The sequence below is a fragment of the Limulus polyphemus genome, unplaced genomic scaffold (genome assembly GCF_000517525.1).
Source record: "Limulus polyphemus unplaced genomic scaffold, Limulus_polyphemus-2.1.2 Scaffold1839, whole genome shotgun sequence".
Lineage (NCBI taxonomy): Eukaryota > Metazoa > Arthropoda > Merostomata > Xiphosura > Limulidae > Limulus > Limulus polyphemus.
This window is the reverse complement of record NW_013667449.1, coordinates 41,107-66,209: the sequence shown is the minus strand read 5'-3', so window position 1 is coordinate 66,209 and position 25,103 is coordinate 41,107. Positions and strand designations below refer to the sequence as shown.

General features: G+C 35.2%; 1 protein-coding gene across 1 annotated transcript in view; it reads right to left on the bottom strand.

Moving 5' to 3' along the window:
• The window catches only part of LOC106465108 (PR domain zinc finger protein 10-like), a 200,661-nt gene that overhangs the window by 145,299 nt on the left and 30,259 nt on the right, over positions 1–25,103 (bottom strand). The window contains exons 3-4 of the mRNA XM_022392946.1: positions 24,302–24,448; positions 7,184–7,324 (exon numbers count right to left, since the gene is read on the bottom strand). Coding sequence (XP_022248654.1) covers positions 7,184–7,324; positions 24,302–24,448 — 288 coding nt within the window. The remainder of the gene's footprint in view (positions 1–7,183; positions 7,325–24,301; positions 24,449–25,103) is intronic.

The following is a 25,103-nucleotide window of genomic DNA, read 5'->3' as shown; positions in this document are numbered from 1 at the left end:
GCAGTAACTACAGTTAATTAAAAGAACTTTGTGTTAAATGGTATCCAAGAAGGTGTTATCCGTGATGGCTGATAAACTGTTATACTTGGTATTTAATAGATCTCAAGGCTAGGTATAGAAGGTGGGTGTGGCACCCATCAAGGGTTGGAAAATGTATACGTTTCCCAGACAACACTGCTGCAGACTATAGATAGCACATGTCAAATAGTCTCAAACACACATGCATAGTGTCTAGATACTCATCTACATTGCCAGCTTATGTGGCTAAGAGTGAACTGCTGCTAAAGTCAAGATTTTTCATAGTGCATTGATCATGTGACATGGAAACTGCAGTTTAAGTATTTTTCGAAACTTTCCTTTGAAACAAAGTAATTAAAACTTAGATAACATAAAAATTCAAATTATAAAATACATGATAATGTTAATTTCATTGACATATATTGATAGTAAAGAGGTTTAATTAAATTATGAATGTAATGCAATACTATATGCAGAAAGTAATTTCAAAATGACACTGGAGGTTGTAGGGTTAACAGAATTAACTAAGAAAGATGTAACATTTTAACAGACAGATAAAAGACAAGAAGCATTTGAAGAACTATGAGACTCGCTCATAGGCACCAATTTGAATCTACCCAGATTTTAGTAAAAAGTTCATTTTAAGTAGGGATGATTCAGGTTTTGATATGAGTGCAGTTTTGTTTCAATTAGACAAAAAGGGAAAGGAACACCCTATAGCTTATCAGACAAAGCTGAAATGAATTACTCTGTAACCAAGGGAAGAATACTTAGCTGTAGTGCATGGTATTAAAACCTTCAGATGTTATTTGAATGGTACAAGATTTACCATAATCACAGATCATGCACTCTTGAGATTGCTAATGACATTAAAAGACAACGATTTCAAAGTTATATTGGGTAGAAAATATTCGAATGTAGAATTGTAGAATTAAAATTGAAAAGTAGAAAACAGCAAGAAATGTGCAATTAATAAAATAAATTAAAATCAGAAATTGATGATAATTATGAAATATTCTGGGATTTAGACCATGTTATTAGTGAACAAAAGGAGATGAGATGGTAAATGCCATAGAAACAAAATATTACAGGGAGAAGATACAGAATACATGTTATATAATGAAATGCTATGCAGAAAAGTTGCAGATGAAGAGCATATGGATAACACATCGCATATAGTCATACCTCAGTTTAAAGAAGTTAGTTATAAAAACTTATCATGATACTCCATTTGCAGCTCACTTTGCATTTGCAAAAACTTTCAGTAGATTCAGTAAATGTTTCTTTTGGTTGAATAAGAAAAGATACATTAAAAATTACTGTGAATCATGTTTAGAATGTCAAAATCGAAAAAGAGTGCTCCTTTACAAAGGATGCCTAATTCAACCAAACCTTTTCAATTAGCAGCTGTAGATATTGTTGCGACAGTGGGGGGTCACGTGACGAGTATTCTAGAAGATTCGCTAGTGTGTTACGACAGCGGGGTCATGTGACGAATATTCTAGAAGATTCGCTAGTGTGTTGCGACAGCGTTGCGTCAACTGATGCTGGTAGCACATGTTGAGAGTCTTAGAAGTTTCTAGAACAGGCAGTATTATCATATATAAGTGCGCTAGACAGTGAGAGAGACAGACGGAGTCAAAGCAATAGTGGAGACAAAGACACAGACGTAGCAGAGACGAAGCAGGCAGAGAGAAAGAAAGACAGCGGTTACGGTCGGCAGGAACTGAGGATAGCAGACACAGAGATCGGAACTATAGTTTGCAGGGACGGACAATTAAGTCTAAGCGCGATAGAAAGTGAGTGAATTGTTGTGAACTATAGTGTGTGTAACTGTAAAAATTAAGTACATTACAAAGTTGTATTGAGGAAGAATAAACAAGTTTTATAAAGAAAGGACTTGTATCTTGTAAGAATTAACAAGCAAACATACAGAGACGTAACAATATGTTAAATCCATTGCCTACATCTTATGGAGGAAATAAATATGTTCTAGCTGTTGCTGACTATTTAACACGATATACAGAAGTGATCTGTTTACCAGATGAGACAGCAGAAACAACTGTTAAGGCATTTGTGAATTAAATTGTTCCTAGACATGGCATACCACAATATATATTAATTCTCTCCTCACAGGTTCGGTCAATTTGACAGACCACATGACCTTTTTGTATTTGTTCAGCCATTATAGATTTGATACTGCTAACTTTTAATATACCTTCACAAAATTAGTACAAGCATTACATGTAGCTGCAGATAGAAAGTTAAGCTCTTACTTTCTACTAGCTTGGTGAACTACAAAAAAAAAAAAGAGTATTAGATGAGATTCAAAGAAGATTACCCCCACATTTACAGTTTGTAATCCCTACATATAGTGATCAGATTTACATGTATTATATATGGGCTTATGTAAAAACTGCTGCAGTAAGAGATACACTACGAATGTTTATAGACATTACCCTAAGGGCAAGAGACAATGTTTAAACTGTATCATATAATACCCTTGCCATTAGCCTTGAATAATTTATCAGCATTAACTATAAAATGTGAAAAGCCACATATGGCTGTTTCTAATGATCAACACATATATCTAGAGCTAACAGAGAAGGATACACTAAAATGTACAGATGGACCATTTAGAGTATATGACCCTAATTCTGGAATTTATTATGCACCCATACTAACTTGTAACTATGTGATACTTGCAAGTATTAAAAATAAAATAACAGAACTATGCAAGAAAAGAGTGAGTGTTCCTAAACGTTTTACTTCTTTAAACTTAAGACACCAGGAACATGGCTATTTAATGTTAGAAGTGAGCTAGCTTTATCTGTAGTATGCCCAAAATCTAATGTGCATTATTTCAATGATTAATCTGAAGTGATTAAATTAAGAGATAGCTAGGAATTGTTCAGCACACGGACATAGAAGAATTTTATCCTCCAGTTTTAGAGGTAAAACTAAATATACTGCTGCACAATTAAACTTAAATATAGATGATCTACAAGATTATTAACTGAAGAAGAATCACAATTAATCAGAAGAATAGAAGTGAATTAATGAATTAACAAATGAAAAAGTATACTAGCAGAAACACAACATTTACCCCCTAAACAATCAGGATTAACATTACAGAATTCCAACAGCATACACAATATTTGTAATCTATCAGAGAAAAGAAAGGTTAGCTAAGTGGAAATTATCGAATTCAGTGCTGATAAAATTATGCCTATTAGTACTCCTGATAAGCATATTGTTTTACCAGGCACAAGATAAATTAGTTTGGATAAAAATGTTAAAATTAGATGGATTATTAAAATGCAACAAGAGAAAAAAAGGTGAGAAGGAGAATAAAAATGTATCCTATTCTGAAGCTAGTGAAGCAGTGGGATTAAACGACTTCAAGTTGCAAAATTGAGTAGGCCCCAGATAATTACGTAGATCGATGACAAAATTGAAATAGATAAATGACAAATCGAAGAGGTTAGTAGATTATAAAAACCAAATGATAGTAACCAAATTAATAGGATTAGCTTGAGTTATCATCAAAAATGAAGAACAAATGCTTCAAAATGCAGAAAACTGAGAATGAGACTATCATTTAATTTGTGCATAAAGAAGAAACCAAGAATACCTGAATATGTTTTGGTTTTGAGTTTTCATGTGTTTCATACACAATTAAGGAAGTATATATACATGTATGTATATGTGTGTGTGTGTGTGTGTGTGTGTGTATATATATATATGTTTTATGTTATTGTTACTTTTGATTTTGGTTTTAAAATGTACCCTTAATTTTGATACATACCACACATAATTGATATGGGAGGTAAAGAAGTAACAGTTTAATTGATGTAAGTTGAGAAGAGTGATATTAATTTTGTGTAAAGTGTAAAGATATTCTATCAGAGTAATCAGTTTTAAGGTAAATCAAAGAAAGCATTGTTAGATGCTCTGATAGAAGTAGATCAAGGAGATTGTATGTTGAAATTATTATAAAAAATAAAAATTTCTTTAAGGAAGGGAGGAAAGATTTTCAAGAAATAGAGATTGTGTATAACATATGGTATATAAAAATAAAGCAGATCGAAGAAAGTTATAAAAAATATAGACACTAACTAGTGAGCCGTATTAACAAATAAGGAGACACAGTTGAAGCCCATTGCACAAGTTAGTAATGTATGCATTCCATGTTGAAAATAACAGGTACGAATCCTATTGTCAAACAGATATGGTGTGCTAAGATGAAACTGCAATTGTTTAGATATGGCACATGACTAGATGAAGCAATGTCAGCTAAAATGGCTAATGGGACTTTGGTGAAAACTAATGAGTGGAGTTGTATTTGTGAAGAAACTGAAGTTGCATGAATTGTCTCTATAGACTCTAATATACAATCATCTTGTATATTTGCCAAGGATATCAAATAATGGACAGAAATTAATTCTGTAAAGACCAATTACAAATTGGGTTTTGTTACAGTTTGATGGAATTGTCCACTTGTTGATGGAAGACTCCACTTTCAAATGTAGATCTGTTGGACTTCTTGAAAAAAATGGAAAAAATGCTTACCATTGCATATATAATTCTGTGTTTCCTACTCTAAACTTGACTTGTTATGGTTCTAGTTGCTTTAATGAGAAGACTGAAGATGGCAGTACTCGAGACTCTCCAAGAAGTTTGCCATACAAACTCCTTGTAAGTATGCTATCTCAGATACAGTCTAACAGTGTTTCACTTAATGTAATGTTTGATAATGTATAATATCTAAGCAGAAAAAGTGAAAAAATACTAACTGTACTAAAGAAATAGTAGATTTAGTAATGCTTATCATTGAACTACTTGAAGATATATTGGAAGAATTGTTAATGCAGTTATATAAGACAAATTATGACTGAAAGAATTTCTCATGTTAACTCAGTTGATATCTTAGTTAATGTTGTATCTAAGTTGATGAATATAGTTGAAGGACTTATTAATGAACATCTCAATCTTCAGAAGGAAGAGTTTAATGATTCAGAATTAGTATTATTTCAAGATAACCTTGAGAGTTTTAACATAGATGTGTTGTTATACAGTACATAAATGAAGGTATAAATAAAAAACTATATGATTTGTAGTCAGTTGTCTCTGCATTTTATTTAGTCTACACATAAATTTCCTCTAGCTGGTGGCTTGTGGGCTTTGCTCATGACTGTATAACCTGGAATTTAACTCTCTAAACACAGGCTCAGTCAATTTGACCAACCACATGACTTCTTTTTATTCGTTCAAATTCATTATAGTTTTGATATTACTAACTTTTATTTTATCTGTAATTTTCTTTACCCTAACTCTGTACAAGGTTGGTCAATTTGACTGACTTCCTAACCACCAAAACAAAACTGAAATAAATCTAAATTACCCTCTTTTTCTTTCTAGAATGACTTCAAATGTACTGTGAAACTACATAAATTTATCCTAAGTAGCTTTAAACTATGGGCAGGGTACAGGCAGACTGATCCATTCGAGGAAAAGAAATCTTATTTTGAGTACAAGTACTGAAGGAGAGCTGCTGTGCAAGGAGGTTGTGTCACCCTCCTATTGGTGGAGGGCTTTGGTTGCATAATGACAATATCATGCAACAAAGCAATTCATGAAAAACGTGAATTTTACGTGGGAGCTGGCTCAAGGCAAGTGGCACATGCATGAAGGATAAAGCTATTTTGCATGCAGAGGTGAGGAAACATCTCAGAATGAGCAACCACAGGTAAGAAAATATAAGAATTGCAATGCTGAGTCCCTAAAATGTAGGAGTGAATTAATGGACATTAAAAATAATTTTTCACTGATAATTTGTCATTTTCAATGCTGATATGTCATATATTGCCTGTTAAACATAATTTGATTGTTATCTGTAAAATATAACATTTTAATTTCAGGCTTATATTATTATAAACTCTAAATTACAGGCTAATCATATTGTTGTAAACTATATTTTTAATACATTAATTTAGATGTTTGTTTGCTAGATGGAGTTCTTCATTATATAATGATGACCATGATATAATCTAGAAATTTTAATTTCAGGCTTATATTATTATAAACTCTAAATTACAGGCTAATCATATTGTTGTAAACTATATTTTAATACATTAATTTAGATGTTTGTTTGCTAGATGGAGTTCTTCATTATATAATGATGACCATGATATAATCTAGAAATTTTGTGTAGGAAGTAGAAAATGAGTTTGAAATAAATATATGAATCAATAAAGTAGTGAATTATTGACTGATCAGCAGTTATGGATTTAGTTCATTCAATGGCAGTTAGACAGTGAGAGTAATTGCATCTGTGATTCAGAGTTAGACAGCAAGAGTTGGTGCATCTCTGATTGAACTTGCACAACTAATTTTATTTGTGAGTTAGGCTTATGTTAGTTTTTGAAAATTGTGTTAAACATTATTTGAATTGTTGTATGCATAGTTAAGCTTAAAAGTAAATTTAGACTGTAATAAATGTATTCACTTATTAATCAATATCATTATCTGAACTAGAATTTGCAATATTTTTACAAAGTAATCCATAATAATCTGGCTAATGGCAAAACACACCACAACAACATAAGCTAATATGAGGTGGGTTTCATTATTTTCAATGTTAACTTCTATATGTATACAATGGGAATGTTTTCAACAGTTAACATAATATTAAGATATAAAGCTCAAGAAAATGCAATATTTTGATCAAGAAATTAGTCTGATTATTTCATAATAATTTGAAGTTACACATGGAAATAACGCAATATCATTACAGAATCAAATTTTACCTGTAAGTTAAATCAAAATATGTATACAATATATTTAATGTTTCATAACTAGCAATACCTGTTAATTTCCTACGAGTCATGATAAAAAATTATAAACACAATGTCATTTTGAATACCTTCTTTTTCTTGATGTGAAAAATGAGTGTGCAAATATTTTAATAATTCTGGTGAAGCTTATGAGAATAGTTTGTCAAAATGAATATAAATATACAGACAAATGTTTAACTACTATAAGTATATAGAACAACTTCATTTGGTTTAAACTACAATTACTAGCAATATGCAGATACTCATGCATACGAATAAGTATTTGTTTTAGTATCATTATAAAAACTAGCATAGTTTATTTTTTTTACTTGTATCTGAGGAATCATCACAGCATCCTGGATCATGTGGTTTTGACTTGTAAAATGTTTTTGCTCATTGGTAACAGAAATTCTTGTGGAGCTTGGACTTGCTCCTTTATTTACATCCGTATAAGTCGGTGGTGTTGATATCTGAGTATTTAAAAATGAAAAATATTCCGTGGAGATTTTTAGTACTGTAGAACTAATCCAATTGTTCTATCAACTGAAAATACATTTCTGTAGGTTACACTGCATTGTAGATTCTCAACTACTGGGGTGAAATTTTTTCACATGTTAACCTCTAAATGTATGTAACAGTTAAAAATAAGTTTAAATTATAAAGCACAAAAAATACATTTTTTAAATAACTAGTTTAATTATTTTCTATAAAAAGTTATGCATGAAAATAATGAAATACAACTTTCCACCTTATCTTCAAAATTATGAAAAGAGCAGGAATTTAAAAGCTGAACTAACCTGGTTAATATTTGATTTCAGGTTATGAGTTATGAATGACTAAGCTCTCTTTTATATGGAGGCTTTGTTCATCATTGATCCTTCTTAAGGTTTTAGAATACTTTGAATGGATGACTACATCACATTCATTTAGCGTATGCTCCAACACAGTTCATCTATTTGGCATTTTTAAATTCACTTTTTCTTTCACTCACATCAGCAGCTTCCATGTAGTAGAACTGATATAACCTTGCTTGTAACAAAACAGGTAAATCAATGAACTACCATTAATGTTTTCAATAAAGAAATGCAACCTTTATATTTAAAGAAATACTGCAGATGACAACTTGGTTTAAACATGCATCTAAGTTGTGCATGTAAATATATTTCATGAAGTAATGTGTAATTGTTTATTAACAAATAAAGAATATTTATTGTTAAATGATAAGGTTATAAAAATTGGACACTTAGAAACTTCACATGCTGACAGTTTACCGAAGTTCTGTTGTTTAAGTAGTCATGATGCTTAACTTGATCAACAAAATAAAGAGAAAAAACATTTTTGTATTGTAATTTTTTGATGTTAAAATTGTATACAAAAAAATTATAGGTGTTTGAGATTTTATATGCACAGTGAAATTTCCTTTTAAAACAATTAGTATATAACTTTTAAGATTAAAGGTCAGTAAAATTTTTATGATAAACTTCACATTCAAAGTTAATATCACAATTAACATTCCTTCAAAAGAAATAACACAGTTACATGCATATTTAAGTTTAAATGACAAATCAAATGATTTATGCATTCTAAAATCTGTATTTTTGAGTTTAATAAATTTTGTAACTAAGAAACCAGTTTTTGTTCAATGGTACCTTTTATGAACAAACTATAGATTCCAGATTGGTTTCATCTCTAATTAAGTCTTTTTTTTTGTCTTATGAAAGAAAAAAAAAAAGTTGATGGATTGACCACATTATTTTATATTATTCTACTATTGGAAGTAAGTATGTGGACAACAGTTTTAGTATTTATAAGGGTTAAAATCATTTTTTTATACCATTCTATTATTGGGAGTAAGTATGTGGATGACAGTTTTACTATGTATAAGGATTCAAATCATGTTCCTTAATTTCTGGAGTTTTGAGACACACAAATTCATAACTGTGATGATAACTTTGAATGTGCAGTTTACGTAATAAGAAAAAAAAAGATTTACTGGCCTTTGTTTTACTGTTACAAGATATATGCCAACTGTGTTTTAAGAAAACTTGGTGAAAACTTCAGTTTATTCTACATATAAAATCTCAAGAACTTATGAATCTTTTCTCAAAGAATTTAACAAAAAGTTAACATCTTCCTAATAGGAAAATGTAGGCTCGGCATGGCCAGGTGGTTAGGGCACTCGACTCGTAATCTGAGGGTCGCTGGTTTGAATCCCCGTCACACCAAACATGCCAACCTCCGCCTCTGCCTGGTCCCAAGTCCAGGATGAGAATGGGGAGGGTTGGGTGCAGGGCTAGCAATTCCACCCCATAAAACTGCTACAAGTAACTGCAACAACACCTTCCGTTGGCGAGGTGTTGTTGCGATCCTATGCTCCACTGGGAGTTTACAGGAATAAAAAATAAAAAAGAATAGGAAAATGTATTTCCAGTAGATGTTTCCACAACAAAAATGCTATTTCCTTCATGCATCTGTCCAAGAGACTTGGATGCCACTAGCCTTGAGTTAACTCCAATCTAAATTCATGTGTTTAATATGAACTATGCTGGTGTATGATGACGTGATCATGTGACAATAGTTTTCCACAACCACCATGCACAGTAACTACCTCTAAACACTTGCACTCACTCATAACTTCAATTTTAACTGAGGCAAGGAAAAAAAAAATGTGCACTAGAAGTGGGGAGGTCAGATGGGAATGTGTGTGGAAGTATCTATAGGAAATACATTTTCAAATTAGGAAAATCACTTCAGAGATAATAACTCACCCCTACACACATAAATGCTAGAAGCCCATGTTAGAGTGTATAAAACTACCTACATGAGCTCCCTTCAGAAATTGCCTGAAGGGAAGCCTATATGGATACCCACAGAAATATTTTCAGGGGGGAGGAGGGCAAAACATGTATGCAGGGGATCAGCTTTTGCAGAGTAAGTCAACAGACTAAAAGTATATGTGTAATGTGTGCTTAAATCCAAACACAAGTTTACAGTTTTAAAAAAAATTACTAATAATATTTAGTTTAACTATAATGTTAAGTTTATATCCTAATACGTACAATTTTTTTGTGGAATGTAAGGAGGGGGCAAATGTTCCCTCTTGCGGATGCCCATGTAAGCATATGGAGTGTGATACCTGACGGAAAAAGCTCCATATGGACACACCTGTAGGAGACTGCATCTCATCTTGACCAGGGTATACTCTTCACCAGAGAAGAAAAGGAGCCTAAATGTCCCAGGGATGGGCAAGATGTGATCACGACCAACCAAGCTCACAATATGTGTAGTTTGCAATCAGACTGTATGATGTGTGTGCACCTAAACTCAACTAGACAGACTCAGGGTGTAAGAAAAGGGCAGCAGTTGTTTAAAGGGTGACCTACACTACATGGATAGCTTCGTTACCATCCTACTTCTCACCATATTGTGCTAAGCCAAATCAGTGATGCACTTTCCTAGGTCCACCACCCCAGTGGCTAGGAACTAGTATGTAGCAAGTCTCCCTCACTCCACTAGAAGAGGAGAGAGAGAATTCATGTTGGGAAGGCCCGGAGAAGTATCTGGATCCCCATTGGATGCCTGTCTGAAAGGTTCTTCCACTGGAGTCAGTGCAATTGGTGACCATGAAACTCTATCTTTAAAAACCAGTGAGGGAAAGCCAGTGAAGTGGGCAGTCACTTCCCTCATGCTGCTACTTCCATGATAGTCCATGGAATGATACAGTCTGAGTTGGATAATTAAGTAAACATGTATACCATGAGGATGTCTCAAGTGGTCTTGTGGACACTGGTAAAGCCAGGGCAGATGGGCTGAATACTTTCTATTATTCCAGCTCGATGCAGATTTTGGGAAATAAGCATAGCATGGGAGGCAACACCAACCACCTGGCAGGATCCTTATTGAAGAAGAAAAAACATATTTTAACCACCTCAAAGACAGTGAATTGATTGAAGAATGGCAATGGATGAAGTCAAGATCCTCCTGGAGACAGAACAGACAAATGATGAAGGAAATTGTTGAAAAGTATTGAAGATGGGAAGCAACAGAATGAGACAGGTGACAAGTCTGATGCGAAGAAATGTGAAATAGCATGCAAGCATCTACATCCAGAGAATATTATGCCAACTGGAGGAGTTGACAGACCCATCCAGTGAGGGTAGGAGGAGAGGTGCCTGGAAGAAGAGGGGCCCAGGGTAGGAACAGTGATAGTGTGAATCTTGAAAGGTAGAATGATAAGTCACACCAAACAGCCCAAATAAGACATGGGAGCTAATCCAGGTCTGAATCATTATATAGATGAGAGGTGAAAGAGATATAGGAAAAAAAAAAAATTACCTTCCTGAGCAGCAGAAGTCTTAAGAAGGAAAGATTGGTCTGGGTAAAGGAGTATATAAATATGGTGGAAGAAGCACCAATAGCATATGACATCTGAACAATGGTGAGTGCAGGTGAGAAGAAGGAGAAAATAAGTTTGAGAAAAAGGTGGTACAAAGAGCAAGAAGCCAATGGCTCGATTGTGGCATGTGTAGTAGTGTGCAAAACCACATTAAGGTCCTAGTCAGGTATTGGAGTTGGGTGAGTAGGTTGGTGAAGGTGGAAAAAGAGTAGAAAGGACAGGCGAAGAAGAACTCTTTGGTACTAGAAATGTAGTGGACAAGGCAACTCAATAACCAGCAACAGTGGAGACTAACAAACCATGCTCAAACAGTCAGGTAAAAAAGGCAGAAAGGTTGTTCACAATAGGGTACTTAAGTGGAACAGATGGCAGATGGACCAACGATAAAAGACCCACCACTTTCGTTGATAGACTGTAGATGGGCAACATGAATGTGACAAAAAGAATACTATATGATCGGAGAGTTTGACCTGACAGGTGACAGACTGGACAAATCCCACATGTGAAGATGGAGGGATGATATTCCATGAGGAAAAAGGAACATGTGAAGCTGAAGTAATAGATAAGGTAAAGGAAAGGGATATAGATGCTAAGTTATAAAGCAGAGGAAACCAAGGCTGAGCTGGCCAAAAAGTTGACGTCAGTAGGACTCAACAAAGAGTGTTACATATCAAGGCATGGACCTGAGAGAGTTAGGTGAACATTGATGTGGAGTGAATGCTCATCCTACATCCAAATGTCAGATGTCATTGTTCAGAGAAGTGCCTCATACTGAGAGGGAAGCATCAGTGAAGAGGTGGATATGCAGTCTATGAGGTGGTAAAGGAACTTGAAAGGGAGCATTGACATAGTCCGACCACTGTAACAATACTTTAAGTAGAGAATCGAGATTTTCACAATCAAGGACTGGGGATCCAGAGAAGAAATCCATTGGTCCCTCAAAGTCTATTGGAGGAAGTGCATGTGTGCATGTCCTAAAGTATCTGATAATGGTTCCAGAGAAGCCAAGATACCTCCAAAGTGAAAGAACCTCTTGTACAGGATGAAAAGGCTGATATGAGAGTTGAAGAAGATGCCTAGATGTATCAAATATTAAGTGGGCATGGGAAAGGACTTGAAATCTTGACAAGTCACTTCAACAATTTGGTCAGTTGGAAGTTGATTTTGCAACATGATCTGACATCAGATCACAATGATACGAGAATGACAGATCCCAATATTGTGATAATGTCAAATAATTTCAACCCATATCACTTGACGCAAGACAAACAGTACAAATACAATAAAAAAATTTATTGCCATATAATACATGATGTTCAATTAGTTCTTGGGCTTCCTTCTACATCCTCCCCTATGGTTTGATGCATATTTCAGATGTTGAGAGATGCATGTAACAATCTCTGCTTCAGTGGCTGGCACTGTACTATCTGAAAAAAAAATCCTTTTAAATGTTGGACATTTCACATTAGGAGGACCTGTGTTGCTGTCATTCTAATTAGAATAAATCTCTTTTGATAATGTTAATTTGCAAACATAATAAAACTCAACAAAACCAAATACAAATATATTACCTCTTAGAACTTTATAAAGTTGCAATAGATGATCTTATTGCTTGTGCTAGCTGCCTAGGCTACAGCTGCTGCAATGCATAGGATCAGTTCTAACTTGGTTGTATTTAATAAAATCCATATAAGTCCAAATAATCCTAATGAGGTTGAATGAAATAAAAAAACTTGCAAGTTTACAAGCTTTTTGCTTGCCTTTCACATACATATTTTTCCACCGGTAAAACAATACTTATGATATGAGATAGTAAGAAAGTAAGTAATTTCTAGCCACCATTTGGTGAATGCCAAGCACTGCACTGCCATCTTACTAATATTCTTAGTCTATAAATCTTTTTTTGGGTTCTTCAGTATACAGTAAGCCTGCTATTGCACGATATTATAACAACACAGGGACTTAGAGAACTAGGGACAGAATGTCTAATATATTTCAATTGAATTTTTCAAAGTTTTCTTTTCATGAAACAAAATAAACTATCCAGAAATTGGTCAGGATCATAACCCAGCATTCAGAAAGTCCACCATGTACTGACAATTGAAATTTGTTTTAAAAACAGGCTATCTAGAAATTAATTTATTTCAAAAACTATCATACATTATTCAAAGCAAATGTTATGTCTACCTTTTTGACCAGTTTTAAATGGTATGTGTTTTAGTTCTTCTTTTATCTTATAATTTAAATTAATTTTGTACTTACATTGGAATGATCCATATGGACAATCAAGATCCTGTTCAAACATGAGCATATAGTCACTTGCGCAGTAGACCAAAGAAAATATTTGCAACATTCAAAAAATATTTAATTAATATTCAGCTTTTGAGTTGAGCATAATGTCTGTTCACACAGAAACAAAAATGCATATTTTTAAACCTATTTTTATATTAAGAGTTTCAACAAACTTTGTACAGTATGTCACTGAAAAAAAGCCAAATGATGTACAAGAATGTTAATTATATATCAAAAGAAATTAGACATTATGATTCAATCAATTGTGATGACATGGTTTTATTTCTTGGATAAATTATCTAGGTTAACTGGCATATTTCAATTCAAAATCTACATTTTCTGGCATAAATACTTTATCCATTGGTATTGCGGTTTGAATCCTGTGTAAATTGTATTCACAAATATATCCCAATGTCAATATGACATCAAAATTAGATGGTCAAGCTGACATCTGAATTTGCCTATCAGTCACATGGTGGTTGTACATGTCATGAGGTAATTGTAATGTTGTGATGATGTCACAGTGACACAGGAAAGGAAGTGGGAAGAGGAAAGAGTGGGTGGAAAAGAAAAGTGGAGAAAAAGATCTTGAGTGAGAACCTGAAGAACCCAACTGTTAGTAGAGAAGACTAAAGGTCTGTAAACCAAGACAGAAGGGCACCCACTGGACCCAACCTGACAAGATAATCACCAATGAGATGCATAATGAAACTGATGGTGGGAAGCAAGAGGACAGGAAGAATGATAAGGTCTGGAAGGAGGAAAGGAAAAATTAGGGGTAGACTGAACCAGTCAAGGAACAGGAGTGAAAGAATAAGACTGTGAAAGATGAGAAACCAGGGAAGATAAATAGGACTGGTGTCTGGATGCTTCAACCTTGGACTCTAGTGAATCAGGAACACCACCAAAGACATCTGGTCAAAGAAAGGGAGCATGATGTAGATCATTCAGATAAAAAAGTAGGTTCTCATATGTTGGTAAGGAATGTATCTCAACCCAACAGGTATCAACAGTGGAGGAACCAAATGAGCAGAGACAGGGTAAAAGAAATGGTATAGTCCACTGTGGTAAAAAGTAGGGAATGAACCTCCCCTGAAAACCCTTCTGGAGTACATGTCACGGTTTTGGGAACATTTCAGTACTTGATAAATAGTGAGGTGTAAGGATGATAGGCAGTATAGGAGGATGGGGAAAAAGAGGTGTAAACATAAAATGGGCACCTGAGAGTGAAACAAAAAACAAGTGGTCTGCTCTCTAAGCAGCTATTAGAGATTCTAAAGAATGAGAATCCAGGAAGGGAAAGTAATACATGGAAATCAAGAAGGCGAGGAGGACAAGGTATATGGGTATTTTCAAGCAAGGGACGAAACATTAAATAATCACAAAGATTGCGATTGTGGAGCAAAAAACAGGAGGAATCATAAGGCACTGGCAAAAGAGAAAAAAAGAACATACTCGAGAAATCAAGTCCTGAAACAGTGTGGAATGTTGAGGATTTTTCTCAACTAGTAGTGAGGTACTCAAAACAAATCCAGGTGGAGGTAACAGGAGATCAAATTCGTATTCCTTTTGTTCAACCTCAAATTGGGGGAAGGTATGTCAACTCAATGGTTAGGAATAGAAGGCCCAACATGCATAATGGATCCCTCAACATGCTGTACTATAGCAGTAACAACCTTCATAGTCAACAAGCAATCTGAAGACATAGTAGAAATAGGGCCTGTGTGTATAAAATAAACATCCACACAGAACAAAGTTGAGGTCACCATCACTTGAGAATTCATGATAAAAAAATGAAAGCTTTTGTTTTAAAAGATAAAGAAAAGAAAAATCAAAAGTTTCATTAATAAATGCAAATGTCATCAAATTTAACTCAGGCGATGAATCTGAACATATATGTTGAAAGCAATGCCAAAGAAAAGAATGAAGTTATGATGAGAGCAAGAGCATAAGGGGAGCTGTGTATGGAAATTGTGTCCCCCCTCATATTGGTGCAAGGCTACTGCCACATGCTGATGTCATCACATCCCATTGCAGTTCACATTAAACATGTGAAATTTGGTGAAAGTTAGCTCAAGGCTTGTGGCATGCAAATCTTGTAGGCAAATGTGCTATGGAAATAAAAGTTTTTTTGTGTAGAGGTGAGTTATTGTCTTGGAATAAAAAAATATGACTATGCAAAAATGATTTTCCTATTTATTTCACTGATCAAATAATTTTTGACTACTTGAACAACTGGTTTGTTTGTTGGTCTTTAGAACAAAGCCACACTGGACTATCTGTTATGAACTGAACCCTGGATTTTAGAGTTGTAAGTCCATAAACTCACCACTGTCCCAATGAGGGACTTGAACAAATGGAACTTTGGAAAAATATCTAAGTATTAAATGTACAGTTATATATCATATATCAGTAAATTTTTTTCATATGTTAAAAAATAGCTATGCACACTACTTCATTTTTTATGTTGTTGTTGGTGGTGAAATACTGACTAGAAGGGAGGCACCTGCCGAAGCATCTACTGCCAAAATTTTTTCATACATGTCATAGTTTTGGAAACATTTTAGTACTTGATAAATAGATTAACATATGTCACTAATCACCCATCTCTACTGTCCTCATTGCAAGTAGGGTTACTTTGATTCTACTACAAGGAAGTTATTGATGTGAGTGAAAAAACATGGGAATTTAGGAACACCAAATAAATCTAGTTCAATGTACCACAGCATAGCTGAGTTTGATTAATTCATCCATTCAAATTAACATTGGTCAATGATGAAAAAAGTCGTCATATAAAAGAGAGCTTACTCGTTCATAAGCTGAGGCTGAAATTTAACCAGATTAGTTCAGCTTCTAAACTATTGATTGTTTATTTACAACTTTAAAAACTTTTCTGCTTCTTATAATAATTCATCTTCCAATGATTTCATATCACATTAAATATTAAAGCATTTATGACAAAAAGTAAATTTACTATATAAATAAAAAAAACATAACTTAATAAAGCCAATTCTAAATGACTGGCTAGATGTACTTAATGTAATAAACCAAATATGTCAGAAAGCAAAAACCTATTATGATTAGAATGCATTAAATGATTTAGCTTGATACCATCACTATAAAATATATTTTCAGAAATCCTTCAAAGATATCCAGCTAAATTTAGTCAGCTTAGAAGATTTATGTTAGTCCTAAATCCTTATATTAAGCTAACAATGCAATATAGTCTATTAAAGTAAAAATTAAACCATTTAATAAACAAATACAACAACATTCAAAACCATTTTAAACATTATAACCAACAAAGACAGAAATTAGCTCAATAAATATGAAGAAGGCAAACACATGAAAATCAGTCTTTGCTCCTAAAATCCATGCAGTTTATCAATACATGAAATCTAAATATACTTAAAAGCTTTCTTAATTTAATAGTAGTGCACACCGAACAAGAAAAACTTATCAAATATAAAATAAAAAACAAACTAACTACAAACCATAAACAGAAATAAGCTGCCTGTACAGAGAATTATGGCAATGTTCTCTCAATGATTCCCTAAAACAGATATTTACAAGTACAAACAAAATTCTATAGCATTAATCAGGAACCTACAATTGGTAAACTATTTTACATGCAATAAGTAGCACTAAATTTGGCACTGCATTACAGCATTATTATACAAGCCAAATTGAGCAACAGTGCTGACAACCTAGAAGAGTATGAAACAGTGATAGTAATATATACCATGAACATGATTTAAACTAGGATTTCTACAAGTTTGGTCCACAATGATAATTGTTTTTCAATTACTGTATAGTTAAGTATTAATTTCATACAAGCGTTTAAATTAGTCAAACATAAAAGGCTAAGCGTCTGTGAATGGTAATGGTGCTTTGTATAAAACCTCTTTCTGTGAAGCTATAAACAGCAATGCTTACTATATAATTCTGACTTTATTAAGAGTATCTTCACAAAATTTGGTAAGCTTTTAGAGAAAATTACACAAAACAGAGTTTTTAATAATGTATTTCTACTAAAGACTTATCTGTGGATTTACTGAGTCAGTCTGACTCAGACTCTGGTTAGTCTGAATACAAAGTGATTTTCATACCAAGAAAAAAAAATACTTGAGGAAACAGTAAACCGATCAATTCAAAACCTATCATCAGAATGAGCTTGTCTTATAGGTAATTCAGTAAGTTAGAGCCCTTTCTTCCTATTGGTTAGAAATAATCCAATAGCAAATGTCAGAGAAAATTATTAATATTTTTTGAAAGCCAGGATGTGCTAAGAGGAGAAAGGCATATTGGTTTTACTTCATTGTATATATTTTAGTAAAGCAAGAAGCTACAGTGACATATTAGCTCCTGGATATCTATATTCTAAGTGTTCATGATCTCAGAAAAACATGTAGGTTCAAGAAGTCTTAACATAAAATAATGAAACCCTATAACCCGAGCTTTTTGAAAGGTAAAAGTTTTTTCTTCAGGGTAAACTGAGAATGGTGGTGTAATTGAATGAATGATATGTAAAAAGGGTTGAGTGATGTCATGGGCTTCCAGGAAGTGTTTTGTCAATGTACTGTTTTTAAGTGCGTCTCATTTCCGGTGCAACATGGGTGGAAATGATAGCGTTATGTAAAAAGGTGTAGAGATGTTTTGCTTTATAAATGGTCATGAATAACTATACGCAAGTGTTGTTAAAGTAAAATAAAGGTGATACACTGAGATTGACATCACTCAACTTCCTTTATATATCACTCATTCAGTTACAACACCATTCCCAGTTTACCCCTGAAGAAGAAAGGTCCTCCTTTCGAAAACGCTTGGGTTATAGTGTTTTATCATTTTATATTGTAAGTGTGTAATTTGTGGGAGGCTTTAACGATCTTATAGGGGTAGAAAGAAAATATAAAATGAGCAATTCAGGACAAAGTTATAATGTTCTTATACTAAAAACTTATTTTCGATAGGTACTTACTTCTACTCACATAATTAGCTATTCTCATTCAGTCCTGCCCTTTATATGCAAAAACAATTTTTACAAATGCCACAAGCCTCTTGCCTCCTCTCCGTTGGAAAGGACTCATTCCAATGTGTTTCTCATGCAAATCATCATGTGACAACCCTCCACCAATAAGAGTACCACACACACTCTCATTACGCGTGCAACTCCCTCTATTCAATTCTACCAAATCATCACTTCGAGTTTTGGCAGAAAATGGAAACTCTGGTTTTCAGTGGGGAGGAAGGGTGGTAAATGTGAGAGGAGGTAAGTACCTATCATAAATACATTTTCAGTATAGGAAAATTATAACTTTCGATATGGTACATTACCTCCGCTAACATAATTAGCTAGAATCCCACATTGAATAGGTGGAGGGACCGGTGTGAGGGAAGAAAAGAAGCATTCAAAAAACCCACTTTGAGACTAGAGAGTCAGATTCGAAAATCTGATGTGGGAGACTGCACTACTTCTGAACTAGGTATACTCTTCACCCATTTGAGAAAAGTGTTGTATATATGAGAAGCACATCCAATTGGTGTGGGAAAAAAATACAATAGAAGTGTCCCCAGGTGAAGAGTGGCTAGGGCATGACAGACTGTACTTGGCAAGTCAACTATTTCCAAAGCCCATGCCATTGGGAACTGACATCCATGCAGGGGTAGGATGAGGATCATACCATCTTCACCTCAAGTTCAAGAGAACAGAGTGGATCTCAAATCCCCCTGACTCGGAACAGAGCACATGTTAAGAATAAAAAGTGATATATCGATCTGGGAACCCTACATCCAAAATCAAAAAGATGTCTACCATAGAGAAATTGACTCCCTCAACATTGAAACTGACTGGAACCAATCCAGGTGCAATAATGTCCTCGGAATAAGATACATCGAGGGAGAGCAGATGGGAAAGAACTGTAACAATCCCAAGTACCTCCACCATGACCCATAACAGAGATGGAGGAAGATAGACATCCATAATATATGTGTGAAGACTTATGTTGATTGGTTCTATTTTAAATTGAAAACCCAGCCAGTAGGAACTGACATCCATGTGGGAGTAGGATGATGGATCCCAATTGAAGGAGTGAACTGCAATTTGATGATTCACTCCTTTGGTTTACATATTCTTTATAGCAGAGGATATCACTTTATCTACATCAACAGAACACCACCTCCCTACTCTACACTGAATGGTATTTTTGTATTGAAATTTTATGCCATTAAACCATTCAGATGGATGCCTCCATGGTCCACCACTCCAGTGGTAAGGACTCCCAAACTCTATTAGAAGAAAAGGGGAGCAAAATGTGGTGTAGAGTCCTAAGGAACATCAACACTTCAGACAGTGCAATGGGTGACCACGAAACCCTATTTTTAAAAGCAGACCATATCGATTTATTCAATACATGCAAGGTAAACCCTTTCTGGTTTACCCATGTATTCCATGGGTGGTATGGTCCGGAATGAGCATATTTATGAAGCAGTTCTTCATGATGATAATCTTCAAGTGATCTTGTGGAACACCCCATTTCAACAGTGTGCATTGCAAAACCATGGAACATATTAAGCTTGTCAACATGGCTGAACAACAGTGCAGATCTTAAAGGTTAAAGATTACCTGATCAGGCAACATTCACCACAGAGTGGGATGCAAACAATGAGAATTATGATGAAAAGGGAAATAAGGCCCCTGAAATAGTCACATGGAAGTCTGAAGAATGGCTACAGGTGGAAGACGATATCCCGAAGAGGAAGAAACAGTGACCCTATGCAAATACTGAGAGATGTACGTATTAGATGTAGTCTACATGCCCGACTAAAGAATTTCTTCCAACAGATGACAAGATGAGATGGCAGAGAAAAGGTAAGGTGTCAAATTTGATGAGAGACACTTGGAACAAAGTATGAGAGGATGACAAAAGAAAGGAATAAGCCAATTAAATCAAAAGCCGAACTCAATTGATGAGGGTGGAAGGAGAAAGATCACAAACAGAAGATGGTTGTCAAGAAATAAAGAGGCAGGAACAGGCACCATGGATGGAAGCCATGCAGGCAATATTACATTGAAGAGCATGTACAGGACATAGAAGTCTATCTGGATCAAGCCAAGGATAAAGGTGGAAGGGCAGCTCACCACAAAGGACTACGAATCCTCTGTGAACGGATTAACAGTGAAAATGTAGGACAGCCAGGGCAAAAGGATGAGGGACTGGAGACCAAAACAGAGGAAGTTTGTGATTGGGAGCATGTGACAAATGCATCAATGCGAGGAGTATCCCACTGAATGCAAAACCATTGGAAAATCATACAATTGAGAGACCACTCTGTTGGACAGATTCTATCTGGGCAGTAAAGATGATCTGGGACAAGATTGAAAGCACCTGGAACATGGCATGCAATGATATAAATATCCTGCATGTAGGCCCAAGAAAGAAGATCCAATGTGTGAAAACACAGGGATCAAGAATGGGTGCCAACCTGGTGATTGAGATAAGCAACCACTGTGGAATTGTCAGACTGAATCATTACCAGACAATGTCTGGCCAGATGGAGGAAATGATCCAAAGCCTGACAGACAGCGAGAAGCTCCAGAGTGTTGATCGACCTATGCCCCCATGGAAGGGAAGCATCTGTGAAAATATGTAAATCCAGACAAGGAGGAAGAGACACCTTCTGACATGTGGGTCCTGTCCAATCACCAATTCAGATCGTCGACTATAGTAGGAGGAAGGGTAATAAGAGCCTGAAAAGGATCCTGTGCAAGATTCCACTGGTTATGAAGCGCCCACTGAAGAGATAGCATATGAGCACAACCTTAGGGGATAAGTGCAGTCATGAAAGACCACATCTCCAAAAGTGATAGAATCTTGAGAGCTGTAAAAGAGGGAACAGTAAGAGTGTGGTGAACTGAGAGTTCCATCGAACAAAGTTGAAGAGGAGAAGGGTGGGCCAGACTGAGGTGGGTGTTGAAGAAAACCACCCAAATGGATCAAATATTGGGTAGGTCAAAGGAATGGCTTCCCCAATTTGATTAACTAGCCCATTCAATCCACTTCCTGGGGCAGCCGAAGAGTATGACAGGCAAACTCCGGTTCAGAACAAGCTAACAATAGCCAGTCGTCCATATAATAATGAAAATGCATCCCAAAAGTATGAAGATGAGGAGCAAAAGCTTGAACCACCCGACAAAAAAACATATGGGGCTGAGGCAAGCCCGCACAGTGCACAAAACTGATAAATCACCCCTCGATGGACAAACTAAAGATATGGTCACGACTGCCGAGCTATTGGTATATGTAAGTAAGCATTCACAACATCTATCTTAGTCCTCCATAAACATGGAGAAAACGCTCACCTGAGGGTGAGAAACGATTCCATGGTAAAACGAGGAAGATTGAGAAATTGATTAAGGCAGGACAACTCTATGACAGGCTGTCAGTCTCTGGTTTTCTAGGGGACAACAAACAACCTGGAATAAAAACTGGGTGAAAGATGATTCACAGGTTCAATGGCCTGTTGAGACAGAAGGTCTTGAACTGTCTCTGACAGATGCTGGTTGGTAATGGGATACTGAGGCAGTGGGAAGGAAATGGGTATCTGTGACAAAGGAGGAGGGGAAAGGAACTGTAGGGCAAGCCCATCTGAGAGAACCCATATAACTCACTGATCTGTGACGAAATATTGCCAAAGGGGAACAAAGTCACACAATTTATCTCCCATCGAACCAGAACCCACTGGGTAGTCATCAGTACTGTTAGCGTCCTGCCGATCTACGTCAGAGAAAATGATGAGATATGAAACTCTGGATGAAGGAACAGGCAATGGGTGAGGAGGACTAGGGAAACAGGAATAGGGGGCTCATTGTGATTCTGACTGCAACAAATGAGCTACAAAAGAAGAAAGGGTAGAGTGCTGAAGCAGGGATTCCATCATGATTCCAAAGTGCCCAGGATATGGTAAAAACATACCACCTAAGAAAAGGGGCTATACATAATCCCCTGAGATATGTGGGCAGCAAACAAACCTGCCGCATCATGACCCAGATGATCCAAACAACAGAGAAACCATGTGTGTAAAGCAAGAGCTGAGGATGACAAACAAGCCAACGTGAAGGTAATAAGGGAGAGGTTTTCCCTCAAAAATCCTCAGGATTTCGAGGTTATAGCCTCTGAAAGTAGATGCATGGTAAATAAGTACTGTAGAAAGGAAGTATGGGTAAGACAAAGCCATGAAAACTGGGAATGAGTGAAAGACACCGGAAAATCAGGGAGCCCCCCAAATCTAAAAATGGGCAGTCTGCATGATTATATGCCAAACAAATTGATCCATAGCCCATGGGGGCACTAGGCATGCTGGCACCCTCAACTAATTGAGAAGCAAAATACTCAACCCAAACCCTAATATCCAAGGAAGGTGGGAAACTTAATAAGGAGAGGAAGAACTATCATACAACAAATGAGGAGAGGATCATAGGAAACTGGGGAAAGGGATAAAACATCACATACCTGAGAAATCATATCTAAAAATGCTGTATTAGGCCCAGCTGAATCTGCAGATGAGGCATAGGAAGACATGGCAAAATCCAGTGGTGGAAAAAGCTTCCAAAATATTCATCAGAATGAACAGGTTTGAATTGTTTGCGGGGCAACTTCAAGAGAAGGTGGTTGACTCATATAATGATCAATCTGTTGGCAAATAATCGCAGATAAGGATAACGACTGGTCACCCCCACTCGCAGCCAGTGAAAAAGTGTTTATAGTAGGTGAGACCCAAAGTGATCACACTAACCTCAGAATTCATGGTAAATAATAAATCAAAAAAATTGTTTGAAATATAAAAACATACATGTGAAAAAAAACAATGGAAAGTAAATTGAAAATAAATCATCAGTTGTATAATCAAAAAAGATTAAAAAATCACTTCAGAAGTATAACTGCTAAAACAACAACGAAGTGCACAAGAGCAAAATTTTTAAACATCTAAAAATTATCACTGCCAAACAAGAAGTAATAATTTGGTAGAATTGAATAGCAGGAGTCACATGTGGGATGAGTGTGTGGTACTCTCATTGATGGAGGGTTGTCATATGATGATTTGCATGAGACACATACTGGAATGAGTCATTTCCAATGGAGAGGAGGCAAAAGGCTTGTGGCATGCATAAAAAAATGTTTTGCATATAGAGGGCAGCACTAAACAAGAATAGCTAATTATGAGAGAAGATGTAATGAATCGTATCGGAATAAGTGTTATATGATACAGAGAAGCAAAGACTGAGAATATATTTATATATTTCTTTTAGAAAGTAAAAAATCAAAATTTATATAACTTTGAATTTGAACTATAATTTTGATGCTAAGTTTATGGCCATACATTGATAATAAAGTTGTTTGAACCTAACACTAATAAAAAAATTATGACATTTGCTTTGACTTTGCTATGCACATAGGGTTAAGAATTACATGATGAAACCACAACAGTTTTTTCTTGAATAGGCATCATCCAAAGTTTAAGAATTCAGAACAGGCAGCTTTTAAGTATTGTAAGTTTGTATGTTGTTTTTTTACACCCACACATAGAAAATATCATTTACCTAGGTATTTCTCAATTAGCTTATTATATCATTTTATACGAATGTTTCAGAAAGTAGCCTCATGCATGAGTATTATCTTCTAAGAATTCAACACAGAAAAAATCTTAAAACATATTTTTGAGAAAGTCTGAAGTTATGTTCAGTAGGCACTCTCATTCTCACCTGAACTGATGAATAATGTTCATCTGAATCAACATTATTTTGTTGTTCAAAATGAATAATATTTTTGGAGGAAGAACCACCATCAACATAATGTTTCTGTTCTTCATGATATTTTTCAACCACATCACCTTCGCTCTCATAATCAACCTGTAAAAGAAACTGTACTACAGACTAATTGTATTAATAATTGGGAACTATACTGAGACACTGAAAATTAAACAAAAGATTTACTTTCTTATAAATGTACAAATAGCTGAAATATTGGTTAGACAATATATGGTGGCATGTACCATATGAAATGATCAAAATACAAGGTGCACTGATGGCACACACACCATAATTACTATGTTAACAGAGTTGGATGTTAAATCTAGCCCAATAGCCTAGGATGAGTGATAAAATGCATTCAGACTAGTAGCGAACACGAAACTCTACACTGATAGGGATGGTGGCTTAATATATAATATCAGTCATAGTTTGGACTTTTCGATATACACAAATTGTTTCACTTACATGGTAAAAGAGTGAATTTAGCTTTTCAAACTCACATGCACAAATTTGTTTATGAAACATACAAAAGCAAGTAACTTAATAGTCAATCAGAAAATGTTTTCTTTCTCTGTGGGTCAACATTAGTACACTGATGAATTTCTTGTGTTGAAGGTACACTGTACCAATCCAAAGAATCTTTTGATATATGTATTGTTACGATAGTGGAAGTCACGTGACGCTGATAACACGTCATGAGTTTCTAGATGGATCATGACTGTTCCTGGCAACTCTAGTGTTTGCTAGACGCCCT